The sequence below is a fragment of the Thunnus thynnus genome, chromosome 7, assembly GCF_963924715.1.
Source record: "Thunnus thynnus chromosome 7, fThuThy2.1, whole genome shotgun sequence".
In the NCBI taxonomy this organism is placed as follows: Eukaryota; Metazoa; Chordata; class Actinopteri; order Scombriformes; family Scombridae; genus Thunnus; species Thunnus thynnus.
In genome coordinates this window covers 11,971,564-11,987,348 of record NC_089523.1, presented here as the reverse complement: position 1 = coordinate 11,987,348, position 15,785 = coordinate 11,971,564, and the positions used below count along the sequence as shown (strand labels likewise).

The 15,785-nt window shown below is 40.9% G+C and overlaps 2 protein-coding genes across 4 annotated transcripts; one reads left to right on the top strand and one right to left on the bottom strand.

The window, feature by feature from the left end:
- The first annotated feature begins 542 nt into the window (after positions 1 to 542).
- slc33a1 (solute carrier family 33 member 1) lies at positions 543 to 6,528 on the top strand. 3 transcript variants are annotated; one of them, XM_067594401.1, is made up of 10 exons: positions 562 to 806; positions 1,239 to 1,340; positions 1,574 to 2,031; positions 2,140 to 2,293; positions 2,408 to 2,603; positions 2,790 to 2,989; positions 3,080 to 3,264; positions 3,352 to 3,469; positions 4,199 to 4,414; positions 4,505 to 6,528. In XM_067594401.1, exons 3-10 carry the CDS (start codon positions 1,616 to 1,618, stop codon positions 4,670 to 4,672), a joined length of 1,653 nt encoding a protein of 550 aa, XP_067450502.1. In that variant the 5' UTR covers positions 562 to 806; positions 1,239 to 1,340; positions 1,574 to 1,615; the 3' UTR covers positions 4,673 to 6,528. The 3 variants fall into 3 exon arrangements, with proteins under 3 accessions (XP_067450503.1, XP_067450502.1, XP_067450501.1); XM_067594402.1 differs by lacking the exon at positions 1,239 to 1,340 and having other exon boundaries at positions 543 to 643; XM_067594400.1 differs by lacking the exon at positions 1,239 to 1,340.
- Positions 6,529 to 8,110: 1,582 nt separating this feature from the next.
- On the bottom strand, positions 8,111 to 15,576 carry LOC137185886 (ribosomal protein S6 kinase beta-1-like). Its single transcript, XM_067594399.1, has 15 exons — positions 15,304 to 15,576; positions 13,723 to 13,766; positions 13,522 to 13,642; positions 13,360 to 13,428; positions 11,896 to 12,043; positions 11,636 to 11,693; positions 11,410 to 11,510; positions 11,220 to 11,310; positions 11,037 to 11,127; positions 10,809 to 10,916; positions 10,671 to 10,733; positions 10,479 to 10,556; positions 10,129 to 10,236; positions 9,712 to 9,824; positions 8,111 to 9,064 (listed from the first exon to the last, which is right to left on the bottom strand). The coding sequence occupies exons 1-15, from the start codon at positions 15,559 to 15,561 to the stop codon at positions 8,809 to 8,811; spliced, it is 1,707 nt and encodes a 568-aa protein (XP_067450500.1). The 5' UTR covers positions 15,562 to 15,576; the 3' UTR covers positions 8,111 to 8,808.
- Between the last annotated feature and the right edge of the window lie 209 nt (positions 15,577 to 15,785).

The window sequence follows — 15,785 nt, the reverse complement described above, 5'->3', positions numbered from 1 at the left end:
AAGAAACATGCTAAAGACCTAACTTAAATATAACTTAAACATACATTAACCTCTTCAATTAAAATAAATTAACATTATCATCTATAGAATGATATATAACAAACAAAAGAATAAAATCAGCAGCAGATTTTTGAAGTATACAAACCAACTGAGCATACCACCAATTCTTATCATTGGAAAGGATTTAATCATTTTTCTTTTTTTCCTATTAATAAAAAAAGAAATTCCCACTGATCCCCTGCAGTTAAACCGTCAGTTTTATTAGTAAGTAGTAAATAAATGATCCTATTAATGATGATAGGTTAATAATTTAATATTGAAATTAGTGTACCTAATGTTCTAATATATTTGGGGGGGCCCTGTTAGTCAAGGGCTCTCAGAATCGTCCTAAAATGTTTCCTATAGGGAAACAAATTGTGAAAGCCAAAGAACATGTAATGTAATATAAACTAAGATCATTACACAAATAAGCAATGATAAAACCAGCGGGCTTGTTAGTTTGCACTGAAGCGGAACTCCATTCAGTTGTATTTTAACACGTCAGCCGTACGCGCCGGACGGATTTACACGTTACACACGCGGCACTTCCTGATTCTCCTGTGTTGATTTTCACCGATGTAACCAGTTTTTTTTAAGTCAAACGGTAGTCACTTTCTCGTGTTTCTCTCCGTTAATAAAAAGCCATCAGTTCTCGTTTGAATAAACATAGAGTCAAATCGATTTCGCTTTGATTGTTCAGTAATTCAGCCGTTTGATTTCTGCTGTTTGAATTGGCATGTTGTTGCTTTTACTGTCATCGTCACCAGGTATGCATGCGCTCATACATGGCTTATGTGATTTCACTATCGTTTTTTCATCTCATGCATATGCTTTGTATTTTCCCTTATTTGCCTGCTGTTTTTTTTTTAAAGAGTCTTTTTAAGCGAGGATGTCTTGAATGTTAATGTGACAGCTGCTAACTTCAGTTGACGTCACTTAATTGATTAATCTTGCCAAATAGTGATGCTTTCAGCAAGTGTGGACACACTGCAGACAGTTTGTCTCTTTTCCTTGTCTATAGTATATAAACTACAAAGTATTATAAATTATGGGCCCTCAATTTCAATCAAAATAATCGTGGCATTTTCACTTTCACCTGTCACCATGGCATTGATTTTAAAGCACAATTTTTCATATCTTTTCAAAATGATTGCATGTTTTCTGCCTGTATGTGCTCCATTCCCCCCTGTGTTACACAGACTGGGCTGTAGAGTGTCCACACAGTCTTTACTGTATGTATTCAAGGAACCAGGCAAAGGGGCAACTCGGTCAGCTGTTTGTATGGATGAACAAGAAAACAAGTACTGTCAGTGTTTTGCTGCTTGTAGCTCACTGAATGTCTTTTCACTTGTACTGTTTGCTGTTTGCAGCTGCAAGATCAGAATGACACAAACCTGTGTATTCATTATTGTATTGTGCATTATACTTTCTTTCCATTTGTATATTGTATTTCCATCACTGTGATTGTGCAGGTAGTCAGCAGTCAGTTTAACCTCTTTCTGTTTCAAGAGTTCCCTTTTATCCTCCTCTGCAGATTTGCTGAGGGCACAGCAGGTTTGATGCCCACTGCTCCAACATGGAGCACCCAGATTTGATCACGCATAAGAACGGGCGGCAGAGGAAGCCGGCAGGTGCTCCCCTCCCTCCTGAAAACATGAGGGACATTGACAGGGGAGACATGAGTGCCTCTGAGCCAGAAGTAGACGATGAAGCAGAGGGTCTTATCAGAGGGTCGGACTCAGAGGACAGGAGGCACCGCAGAGTCCAGCCTGGGATTCGGGGCGAGTTGGGGAACGTGTTGCTCCTTCTGTTCCTCTACGTGCTGCAGGGGATTCCTCTGGGACTGGCTGGAAGCATCCCTCTGATCTTACAGAGTAAGAGTGTCAGCTACAAAGACCAGGCCTTCTTCAGCTTTGTCTTTTGGCCATTTAGTCTCAAGCTTCTTTGGGCCCCACTGGTGGATGCGCTCTACTTCAGCAGGTTTGGCAGAAGGTAAGAAGGACACCTGTACACTGTTTTTGCTAATGATTTAGTCTGTATGGACATTTTTTTTTCCTGATAATCTCAATGCCACTCTCCATCTCCCGCCTGCTTCTGCAGGAAGTCATGGCTGGTGCCCACACAGTACCTGCTGGGCCTCTTCATGCTCTACCTGTCTGTAACGGTTAACTCACTGCTGCAGAGTGAGGGAGGACCAAAGGTGGTGACACTTACTGCAGTCTTCTTTATGCTAGCGTTTCTGGCAGCCACACAGGTAGGCATCCGTAGACACTGTGACACAAACACATTTTCAGAAAGATCAATACATTCAGGTAGAGAGATGGTTTCTCTCTAATCATCTCATGGCTCTTCCCTCTCTTCCTCCAAGGACATAGCTGTGGATGGCTGGGCTCTGACTATGTTATCCAGACAGAATGTGGGCTACGCATCTACATGTAACTCCGTTGGACAGACAGCTGGCTACTTCCTGGGGAATGTTCTCTTTCTGGCTCTGGAGTCTGCTGACTTCTGCAACAAATACCTCAGAATAGAGCCCAAAGACACGGGCATCGTCACCTTGCCAGGTATCTCAGTGGAGAACCCCCCCCTCCACCCATCCCTGATTTACAAGATAAATAGTAATTTTGTGATCATTTTTGAGGCAATGTGGTCAATCATTTTTGAGAAAGTTCATCAGATCAATTTGAAATTTGCATTATGACTGCAGAATGAAACCTTCATATCCAATTCGTTCTCTTCTTCTGCTGCAGACTTCTTGTTTTTTTGGGGAATGGTGTTCCTGGTTTCCACAACGCTGGTAGCTGTCTTTAAAAGGGAGAATGAACATGGCAGAGGGAGGAGGAGAGTCCAGGAGGAGACAAAGGGTGTCATGGAAACCTACAATTTGCTGTTCTCTATTATCAATATGCCCACGGTCTTCACCTTCTGTGTCCTGCTTCTCACTGCTAAAGTATGTAACCTTCACTTGATAAGTATTTGGTACCTTTTGAAATATATACCTTGAAAGTGATACACTTAACATGAATATTTTGTGTTTCAGATGGGCTTCTCTGCAGCAGATGCGGTGACAGGTCTGAAGCTGGTGGAGGCCGGAGTTCCCAAGGAGCAGTTGGCATTGCTGGCAGTGCCCATGGTGCCTCTTCAGATCCTTCTACCAGTGGTCATCAGTAAATACACAGCAGGGCCCAGACCTCTGGATGTGTTCTACAAGGCCTTTCCTTTTAGGTTGTAATACATACAGGCACATAAACTCACACACATACACACGCTGAATAAACTGAAAGCTTACACATTGTTGCTGTGTGGTTGCAGGTTGATCATAGGACTGGAGTACGCTCTGCTGGTGTGGTGGACCCCGAGTGTAAAACAAGAGGGGGGGTTCCCTGTTTATTACTATGGCATAGTGCTGCTTAGCTACGCAGTGCATCAGGTTTGGAATTTCTGTACTTTTCTTTACTATCTTGTTTTTCTGAGCACATTTATTCAAATTGACAGGATCTTAGCAACATACAGATTGGAGCAAACTGCCTGAAAGACAGATCATTTAACCCTCTGCACATGAACAAAAATGATCTATGTAAACTATTGACAGGTTTATCACAATATGTCTGTTTCATTTTTAAGTATAATGTCCAATTTATTACAGTTACTTAGTCTTAAACAGGTACATATCAGCCAACAAGTATTGAGAGGATTTTCTTTTTCCTCTATCAACAGAATCTCATTTCCTATCTCTGCCCCCAGATGTCACTGTGCAGCAGAGGAATACTTAAAAATCAGGGCCTTTTCTTTTTTTTTATATGAGGGAGATTAAGTTGAGATCTGTTTGTTTGTCTTTCAGTAGGATATGAAAAACTTTTTTAAAGTTGTTTTTGTTTGAATATTTTATGCCTTTATGAGAGAGTTGACAAAAGAGAGACGACAGGAAACAAGGGCAGAGATGGGGAACGACAAAGCCACCAGGGTGCCGCATGAAACACATTTTTAACAGAGACGTGTTTTCTGGGGCCAAGGAATAGTTGATTGTACTGCATATTTTTTTCTTCATCTCAGATTATTGCCATCAGACAATAAAGCGATAACAACAAAGTGAGAAATTTATGGCAAGTTTGAGAATTGTGGAGCTTTAACAGAAGTTTCTCATGTTTCTGGCACCCAGGTGGCACTGTACAGTATGTACGTGGCCTGCATGGCCTTCCACGCCAAAGTGAGCGACCCACTCATTGGCGGGACCTACATGACGCTGCTGAACACGGTCACTAACCTAGGAGGAAACTGGCCCTCCACCTTGGCTCTGTGGATGGTGGATCCACTGACCTCCAAGGAGTGCCAGGGAGCTGTGGGGCAAAGCTGTGGCTCCCCAGAGGAGGCGGGGGTAAGTTGGGACAAGAGTGAGGGAGTATGTGCCAGATTGAATCGCCTAGAAAGTGTAAACTGACTCCTTTGTCCCTGTTCCCATCTCCAGCTGTGCGTCAAGGAGGGCGGCGCGTGCGTGACAACATTGGACGGCTACTACGTGGAGTCGGTGGTGTGTGTTGTGATTGGCTTAGCCTGGTGGGTGTGGTTAGGGAAGAAAATGAGAAGGCTGCAGGACCAGAGCCCCGCTGCATGGCGGTGCAGAATTAATCAGTGAGGACGCTCTTCTCATCAGTACCACAGACTCTTTTTGTTGCACCTCTACATATTCTGCTCCAAAAACAGCTCGGTACTTGGACAAACTGTATCTCCATCTTCATCCATCCAGTCCTGCTTTAGCTGCTACATTCAGAAAACACTCGCTCTTTCTCACTTCTGTCACCTTGGAAAACATAAATCTGAAGAAATATACCATCTTTGTCTTCTGTGGAGGTAAAAATCCCTCATCATCACTTGTGCTGACTGTAACAGTGTCCTTCAGAAAACTGAAACAACTGTTCATATTAGTTAAGAACTTCTGTAGAATATTTTAATATGGTTTTTTTTTTTGCTCTGAAACCATACTGCTTTAAATAGCGTAACCAAACCAGAGCTGGGTCAAATAGCACTTATAAATTATTCTCTGACTTTGTTTTAACCTGCACAGATGGCGAGATGGTTGGGTTTGTTGCATTTGATCATCTAAAGATTAAAATGGCAGCAAAAAAAACCCTCTTGCAATTTGAGTCCTCCAGTATCCAGAAATCTTGAAAAATGTTTATTCTTTATTATTCCATAATAAATGATACTAAAGGGAAAAGACAGGTAAAATGTAGAAATGCACGTCTTTTTACTAACTGTATTTTCTTTTTTTTGAAGATTACATACACCTACTATTCACTTTGATATTTTGGCTGATGTAACAGGAGTATTTATACAGTATATAATAAGATGTACTAAGAATTACTTTCAGGTTGAGATATTTTGTGCTCTTAGCTCAAACTATTTTAACTACCCCGATGCTGTTTAACTCAACCCATCTGGTAATCTGAGTTTGTTAAACCCAGTTTGGAGATTAACTTTGATTGCTGTTTGACTCAAATCTAAATCAATGTTCTTTTTAAAATCATTATTTAAATGTAATTTTTTCATCTTTGTGCCTTGTTTAGCTTGAATTTGAAGACATCCGGCAACAACATTTCAAAGCTAGTTTGAGCTGTAATTAAATCATTGAGTTAGGGAACTTTTTGACAACTTATAAATGCAACAGTTGAATTTGATGAGTAGCACCGGTCTTACAATATACAGTACACTAATATACAGTAGTTTTGTAGATTACACAAAACAGCACGACTGCTATCATTTCAGTTATTTCTCAAACTACAGAGTATCAAGCTGAGTTCACATTCCTTATGAAGACTTAAATTTGCACAGCGTGTTATACATATTCTAAAACCTCAACAATGGTTGAATGAACTGATGTTCTTTTGTCTAAAATATGAAATGCTTTTTGTTGGAGTAACTTTGCAAATGTCTTTATTTTTCCAGATTTTCTCCTGAAATCTGATCAGTTTTCCCCATTACAGGACCAATTCAGATCTTAAATAGCAATAGTGGACAACTTACTGGCAGCTTTCGGAACATCTCGGTTATTAAAAGGGTCTGGAAGAGGAGTTATTTTAAAGTTGCAAGAACAAAACTACTGATGATCAAAATATCCACTGATAACAATTTACTTTTGGTTGTTTTGTTATTCAGCATATTTCTTTTTTCAGCCATGCACAAGTAGGGTTTCCTATTTATTATATTCCAAAGTTTTATGGATGCTTTATTTTTTATTATTATGTTAATGCGACAATTTATTACAGGAGTCCTAAGTTAGACACTTAAACATCCACAAAGTCTGTCATGATCTGTATTGTTGATCAAGGACACCATCTGAGTGGGACATCAACACCAGCCACCAGTAAGTTTTTAGCTGACGATACGTTTATCTACTTTCAGGTTTCAGGGTGATGATCACTAAATATACAGTACATGTAGAAAGTGGATTTGGGGATTTTGGGACTTTGAGTGGCCTGTAAAAAAAAATAATAATAATAACACTGATTGATTTTCCCACAACTGATCCTGGACCAGCAGCCTTGGTGAGACACTTGATAAGTAAAATCCTGGCTTGTGTTTTGCATATTGTACATAAAACTGAATGTTGCAGTATTTTCTCTAAAGCCAGCATTGAAGATGGAACTGCTCTGTCAAATGTAAAATGTTGAAGTACACAATCAGGGTTCATGTAAGCTGTTCTCACTTCATGTTCACATTGTCTTATCAGAAGAGGATGAGACACATTTTAACTGATGTTCTGATTTCTTAGGCTTACTTTGTAAACCACAGGTAAAAGGTCAACCATATTTGGATTACTGTAGTAGAAGTTATTTTCCATTGAAATGCACAAAAGTCTCTTAAACTGTACATTAAACTCACACACTGTGAGCAGCTTCTTCACTTCCTTTTTTTTTTTGCTGTGATGTTAAGTGCAACTTTTGATTTATGCCACATTTCTGTTATATGACAAAATTCATCTTGAGAGCCTTTTTGCTAGAAGACACCATGTTTGGTTTGATTTTCTTCAACAAACACAACTGTAGATGTGTGTAAAGTGCTTTAGTGTTTTTATATTTTAGACTGACATTTCAGATTGTTTATTTAGTCCTTTAAACTAGCATTTAGTTGGTGGTGAACTACTTGTTATTTCAGTGACAGAACATGTCGTTATTTCAACATTACCTCATGACCTATAAATCACATTTATTTTAAAAAAAGCCATTTTGTTTTATGTAAATTAGTGATTTTTTTTATTTTGCTTTGCACAATTTTTGTTTACAATTATTCCAATTCCCCAATCATCAAAGAAAACGACAGCACATGGCGATGAGACAGTGAGAAATTTAAATATGCTAGCAGCTCCGTAATGTTCTGATGATGAACGTGATGAATTTTGACATTCATAGGATGCAATATTTAGATTTGAAACAAATCTTATATGTAATAAAAAAAATATGTATATACATATGCACACTTCCGAGGTCTCATCATTTTTTTCTTTAAGTATAGATGATTGTCACACACAGAAGACACGACGCACTTTGTATTTTTTAAATTTTATTATAATTTTTCTTGCTTTTCAGGAATTCTAAAAATTCCCTCCTAAACAAGTGAGCGCTGATGCAAGAGGCTGTAAATGTTGCCCCAAGTTTATGGAGCATTAAACCCCACAACTGCAGACGGTGTCCAGATCAACTGGCGACACAGTCTCCATTATGAATTCACTCCCGGGGGGTGGGGGTTGGGGGGAGGGGGGTCAGATGGGGTCTGATGTCCCACCACCAGGGCCCGCAGACTCCTGAGGGGTGGGGGTAGGGGGGGGGGGGCAGGGGTCACACAGAGCAGCACCGAGATCAGTTTGATGTTTTGGGGGTGTTGATGGTAAAGTGAGTCACGCTATAATTTCATCAAGCTGAATTATGTCTGGTGACGTGTCAACTAATCCAGTGATACATCCCAAAGTGTAGCGTGCCTGAAGAGCGGATAATTGAAGGCTGGATCCCACATCAAATAAGCCATTCCACAAGTCATCCACAACACTAATGCGCCCAAAGAATGTAAAAAGTCAACATTGTTTTTTCTGTTTTTAATTTACGCTCTCTGATTTATCATCGATGTATAGCACAGTTAATGCATCCATTCTGTAAAACATAAGACATAAAGCTATATAGCAGAACCTCTGCTTGTCCGCTGCTCACAATGATAATTAATTTGATCTTTTTCGATAACAAACCTAATTTATATCATTTCATTCCAGGAAGCATTGTCTAAGAAAAAGTACTGTCAAAATCTCCCAATGGAAGCAATTTCCTCACTGGCGCTCATTCAAATAGCACAAAGCACTTTGGACGTCGTCTTGTACAGTAGACTGACTGCATTTTTTAGAGTAAATTGCTTGCATACTGTGTGATACATTATCGCCTCTGATTTCCAGGTTGCACAAAGGCTGTAGCTCCTCAAAAGATTTCCAGTCCTACTAGTCCAGTTCAGGAAGTTGGGGTCAGAAGACAAAAGGTCATGAGACCTGAGGTGTCGTGGTGAGATGGTGATGTAGTCGGTAGCATTTAACTGCAGCACACTGGAGTCCCAGACCCACGCACAAACTCCAGGCTGTGACAGTATATGTAGTGTGCAGATGTGCAATTCTTGATTTTCATTGTCTCTAGCATTCATATCTTTTTGCTTTGTTTCTTAAAAAATATCAACAAAGAAAGAAAGAAAAAACAAAAAAGAGTCAAGAAATAAACTCTCCTAAAGAGGCGCGGTGGGTCATAGGTTCATACGTAGATGTTCGGGCCGTTTGGCCACGACTGGATATGCCTGCTGCTTCATCTGAGCCAGGTTGATCCCGGCAGGCTGGCGGATGGGAAGAGGGGCCGAGGCCTCGGAGCTGGTCGTTATGTCCATCTGCTCTGGGGTGGACAGCTCCATGGCCTGGTCCTGAGGAGACTGGAGGACACTCGGTCCTCCGCCGGGGAGGAGGGCACTCCGGGGCCAGCAGTCCCCCGCTGAGAACTTGACTGGGCTGAAAGGGGACGAGGAAGGGAGGGAAACCAGGGGAGATGTCACAGAGAGGCATTTGTAGCAATAAGCAACTTGGCAGATTTGTTTTCATATTTGTCTTTTTTTATATTTTCCAGTAACTAGAGCTGAGATTTGTGGAGAACAAAATTCTTAATTTTAACCATTAATGTGCATGATGAAGAAAGCCAAAACTCAACATGATTATTGTCATGACAACATGTACTGTAACTACAGTTTCTGTACTTAATATGCAGTAAGCTGTTGTTGCTAGGGGTGTAGTCAGCACCTGAGGTTGCCAAACATTTCTGTATTCTGCACAGAACAGATGAAGGCACATCATCCACTGGGGCTTTAGTTGATATGTCATTATCACAAATATGTAATCTGTAGGTTTCATTTCTTTAGCAAAGGAAGAATTTCTTTGTACAAAGAAACCTGTTTTAACTGCATATGACAATAAACACTTTGACTTATTTTCTTGGTCTCAGACTGAGTGAAGCACTACATTTGAATTGGGAAGTAAACTTACAAAAAACTTTAAGTCAACAATACCTAACAAAACTTGGGTGCAACAAAGCAAAAGAACATTATTTTTCCACCACAGACGTGTTTGTCTCTGAAGCTCCTGCTGCAGACTGGCTGACATACCTGAGAGGTGTTCTTGGGCTGCCCACGATCCGTCGAGGTGAGCGGATTTTTGGCTCAAATGAGAACTTTTCTTTGATGTTTTCCAGGACTGATGGAGCGACATACGTGAAACCCTGTAAGAGCACAGAGGGAACATTAGTGGGAAACACAGGTACTACTGGTGCAGAGCTAGTGGGAGGAAAAAATATTTATTAATACAAATATATTATATTTCTCTGTTCTGCACTGTGAGCGTTACACCAGAACAGTGATCCAAGTTAACTTCAGCAGTTAATTCTGCTGACAAAATGCTGTTGAAATACACCGCTGTGGTGTCTTTTTTCAAACTTGAACTTTTTAAGAGTGTGCTGATTGAGAGTCACGGCCTATTTGAAATATCAAATGAGCTGTGCAACTGCAAGTCGGTTATCAAGTTACCAGGAAGGCTTGATTGGCACTCTCACTGAGGGTTGAGTCATCTGGGCTGTCCACGGGTGTCTGACTGGTGAATTTCGAGTCAAACTGACTCACGTCTTCGGCTGATTGCTGCAAAGGTGGAGAGGAGACAAACACAGGTGAGGACAGAGGAAGGTGAGGACACAGTAACATGAGTAGATGTGTCAGCTAACAGGATGGAGGTGTGAAACGGGAGATGGGCCTGGGTTTATTTGTATGCAGGAAACGGCAATTGAACCCCGCTTTACTTACAAAAAACAAACACTTGAATTAAAGCTGCTTAAGTAGCATCCACTTCAGACTTCCCTGCGGTCTTGACATCTGATACTCACCAGGAAAGGTTTGAAGGGAGGCTCCACTTTCCGAGCCAGCAAATCCTCCCAGTTGATGTGTCGAAAGAAGGGATGAGCCTATGGGATATGACATAAAAACAGCTATATGGTATCCGATATAAAAGCAGTGTAATGCAGCAGTGCTCAACATTAGAACTGGTGTTTTTTTTATCTCTGTATTCACGTCCTCACCTGCACCTCTGTAGCGTCTCCTGCTCCCGCTCCCAGTCGTGATGAGGCGTTTCTCTTCAGCAACTGTATAACCAGCAGTCAAATGTTAGAATAATAAAAGCATAACATAATATAAAGTAAAAAACAAACATCCGATACCCGTTTCAGGAGATCTCTGGCTTCTTGTGTGAGGTAGGGTGGGAGGCTGAGCTTGCACTTCAAGATTTTGTCGATGGTCTTTTTTCGGTTTTCGCCAGTGAACGGTGGCTGCAGCGGGAAGAGAGAGAGGGGTCACTCAAACGCTGCCATCTCATGAATCATATTTTATGTGATTTGTAGTAATAAAGAGGGAAGCAGCATTATTTTTATGTAAAATGTCAAACTGACCGCTCCTGTGAGCATGTCATACATCAGAGCGCCCAAACTCCACCAGTCCACCGCTCTGTTGTGTCCGCTCCTCATTAAGATCTCCGGGGCCCTGAGAGCAAGTGTAAGGGAGCACATTTGTATATGAGCATATGATACTAGTGAGTGAAGGAGTGAGGAAGAAAATGAGAGAGTATGACTTACATGTATTCAATGGTACCGCAGAAAGTGTGGGTGACCGTGCCGTCGTGAATGGACTCTTTACATAGTCCGAAGTCTGTCAGCTTTACATGACCTGCGAGGAAATGTAAAAAGGTACAAAGCTGTTTAAAAGACAGGATTTTAGGGGAACTCATGTCAGAAGTTAAATGCCGCTTTCTTCACATTCACACACCTTGGCTGTTGAGCATGATGTTCTCAGGCTTTAGGTCTCTGTAGATGATGCCCTTCTGGTGCAGGTGGCCCAGAGCCATGGAGATCTCTGCCAGGTAGAAACTACAGACAAAGAAAACATTTCATATAGTTCACTCAGCAGCAAATTAAACTGCATCACACACATTACTTTTGGTAGCAGCCACATAACAGCATGAAAATACTTAAAACAAAAAAAAAAAACACACCAGGCTGTGTCCTCCATGAAGATGCCCTCTCTCTCCAGCTGCATGAACAGCTCTCCTCCTGCACAGATCAACACATGTTGCACACTGTTAACATGGGTGCTAATGTCTCTAGTCCTTAAAGGTTGACTTCTGTAAATGACCTCTCTGGAGGAGACAAGTTATAAGAAGTTAAGAGTGTGTTTTTATCTCATCTATGTGTAAGATTTCACACTGACTCAAAGTGTGTGTTTGCACTCGGTGAGCGCGTTTCTTGTACTGACCACTCAGGTACTCAAGGATGAGGTACAGCTTCCCTCCCGTCTGGAAGGCGTAGATGAGATCCACAATGAAGGGATGCTTCACCTCTTCCAGGATGTTCCTCTCCGCCTTGGTGTGGGCTGTGTCCTTGGCGTTGCGTACAATCATAGCCTGGCGACCCCAACCCGACAAAGCATATATCACCATTAGTCAAGAAGCAAGTCTTCCACTGAGAGCAGAAAAATTTATTATGACTAACTCATAGCAGGAAATGCAACACTAAAGTTTAACAAGGTCAAAGCCTTCTATGCTATAAAATGTACATTTGTATTCACTTTCTATAATGCTGCCAATAAATAAAATGTTTTATATGCGCCCAGACAGCCCCTCCTGTTCCCTCCCCCCTCTCTGCTGCCATTTATGTTTGCTAACCACTTCTGTCAGAAAGCTAAAGAGCAGCCTGTCAGCAACAGTGTTGTCCCAGCTTTGAGTGCTGGGACAACGACAACAGACGGAGTGCCAACAGGCAGACCGAGGCTGTGACAAGCCCTTTGGTTCAAGGACTCAATGACAAATGACAAAGAGGCCCTGAAAAGTCTTGACACCATGGCTGATTTGTGATGCAGAGATTTGTGCATTTAAGTAGACCTGTGAGGTGAAATAATGGCTACTGCTGCTGTTAAGTCTCAAATCATCACTGTTATGTCTGTATTTCCTTGTTATTCATATAGAGTAAATTGTAAGCAGTTATTTTCCTCTTTGTAGATGCATCTTGGACAAAACCTGAATGCATTTGAATCAAAGTTTGAATTCCAATAATATATTTCCACTGCTCTGGGAATGTATATTGCATATTTGTCCTATTACTGTTGGCCTGCTAGGAGATCCTAACAGGTTAGAACAACCCAGCAGCTCTCCTAAATTGTGGTGCAGACAGGAGTTATTTCCTCAGATAAGACTGCTGATGAATTGCTTTCACTCCTAAAGGAAAATGTAGGACCACGAATGTGTCACTCTGACAATTTTGGGCAAGTTAGGACTGATTTCCCACCCTGAGATGCTACATAAATACAGGCCCTGGCCTTAATCCCAAAACCACCAGCGCTGCACATAAATTCCTGACGCTTTGCGACTGATCGACCGATACGACCGGCTGAAAGCTGGCAGGTCTTCAGCGTGTCACTGGGGTCATTTTAGCCAATAAGGCAGAAGCAGCGTGAGTATCAAGCGGACTCTAATGGGGCTGTGTAGCTGAGTGTTTTAAGGCTGCAGCAGAGGAACGCAGATGGCAATCTACCAACTAGCAGTGAAATCTTACCCCACCACTGGCTTCAAGGACAGCCAATATTTGCAGACAGAAGCACCATAATGTTTATTTGTAATAACAAGCGTGCAATGATGTTCACATGATACGAACAGGAAGCAGCTGTCAATCACTCTTAATTGATGGGACTCGAGCAGGATTGTGTATAAAGTAGATGAAGTACCTTTTTTAAAACTTTCATAGCAAATATTTTGCCAGAAGCGGCGCCAACAACTTTCCGAACTTGAAAAACCTGCACAGAGAGGAAAGTGAATTACATGTTTGTCAAATGAAGAGTTAGAATAAATATTTTTACGTCTCACTGCTTCTTGGGCGCCACCGTTACCTTTCCATAACCACCTTTCCCCAGAACCCGCAGCAGCTCAAAGCACTCCGGTCTGATGTTCTCTGTCCCCTGATTGACGTTGTCCTCCGATATCTCAATCTTCTCACAGTCGTCCATGTTGCTGCAAAGACATATTCGATACGTGCTCACACTTATTCAATCACATGAACGCGAGCACAGATGGTAACGTTCAATACTTACAACTCAAATCCACTGCACTGGTCCATGATGTCATTGATTTGTGCCTGAGAGGAAAAGCAGAAAAGACAACGTGAGCATTAAGTGTTGCTTGTGGTCAATACTGAGTCAGAAATCTGTTTGATCTATTGACTTTGTTTTTGTTTTAGCTTCCTTCCTTTTTATTTTTTTACTTTGTTCATTCAATAAGCCTCAATAAGTTTTAATCTCATAAGCACATTTCTATATTCCCTCTTCTTTCATCTGTTTAACTAGTGTTATAATAATTAATGTTCTATACAAATAAATTGTTGCAAAAACTCTAATGACAGAGGTTAAATATGGAATCAAGCTAATTAAAATCTTAATGACATTTACATGTAAATGAACTTTGAGATGACATTCTAATACTATATAATACATATTGTCTAGCAAATTAATCTAAAATATATCCCTGTTCTGACTTCACAGGCACAGAACTGCTGTGATGTGATAATAACAAACAGGAGCTGCAGTGGTGTAATAGTTGCCCAATTCATGCAACATGTACATCAACATGATGCAAGAAACCTTGCAAAAAGCCCAAAAGATGTTAAAAGTCCTGTATTACATGTATATACAGTAGGGACCAAAAGTCTGAGACCACTTTCCCATTCAAGTGAGAGTATTTGAGTGTGTATGTGTGTGTGTGTTTGTGTGTGTATGTGTGATAATTGTCGCACATTGTAATGACCGTATCAATCTCAGTACTACTCCAGTAATAGCAGGTGATTATGGTTTTGTTGTAATTAGACACCGAGACTTGGCACTTGCATAAAACTGTATTTACAAATTGTTAAATTATTACTATTGTGAATATATATATATATATACACACACATATACATATATAATTATTTATTGAACATGTCACATTTAATTGTTGCACATGTCACCATTTCTTGGTCCATATTTTCTTTGTACTGTCAATATTTTAAGTTTTATATCCCATTTCAAAACTATTATTATTCCATTCTATAAAAAGATTTTAAATTCTAAAATGTTTTATTTAATTTTAGTGCTACTCTGTTTATTTCATTATTATTACACTTCACGTGTTCTATTGTTATTCTCCTTTGTGTTTGTGGGAGCAGAAACCAAAACAAATTCTCTGTATGCTGCATATTTGGCTAATAAAACAGATTCTGATTTATTATTATATATTAAATTCACAGTGTAAACCCGCAGCAGTGTGGTGCTGGTGCGTTTAAACTCCAGTGTGCACAGACACACACACTCACACACACTCTGTGACAGTCCTGCCAAAATAAACTGTTGCACACGGAGCCACATTTATCCCTGCAGCCGCTTTTTTTTGCCAAGTAAGGCTTTGTTTACACAACCCGACATGACAGCACTGTGTTTTTATCCGCGGCCGTGTTAACAAACTGATCAGCAGCTAACGTAGAGAGACATGAAGAGAGAAGCAGTGACAGCTGAGTAATGATCGCAGCAGGCTGCGCTGCCTCAAAAGGCCTGAGAGCTCCGGCTGCAGCAGGCCTGCAGCCTCGCAGCTCGCCGCCGTGCAGACACACTTTCTGCCGGGACAACTCTGGCTTAAAGTACCTCCTCGTTCTCATCATCGGAGACGTTTTCCTCCGGCTGGTCCAAATCAATGTCAAACACTCCAGCCATGGCAGCGCTTCGCTCGGATCGCTCTGTCACACACCGCAAGATAGCAGGCAGGCGTCCCCGCACCTCATGGACAAACACACACCGCCGCCATAACCGGCTACTACACCGAGCATGCGCACTGCATCGCCTAGCGAAAGGGGCGGTAACCTGGAAGATCTGGTTTCTATGGGATTCAATTTGTGTCGACATAATTGAACAAAATCTCATCAGCATCAAAAAAAAAAAAAAAAAAAAAAAAAAAGAAAAAAGAAAAAAGAAAAAAAGAAAAGAATTGAAAGTGAAAGGACTTCTTCTTTCTAACTTACAATAAAACTTTTGTGTCAAGTCAAATTTATTTATAAAGGACATTAGACTCAATGTGCTTCAAGATAAAAAGCAATAAATAACAGGCAAAGATCACACATCTCATAAAC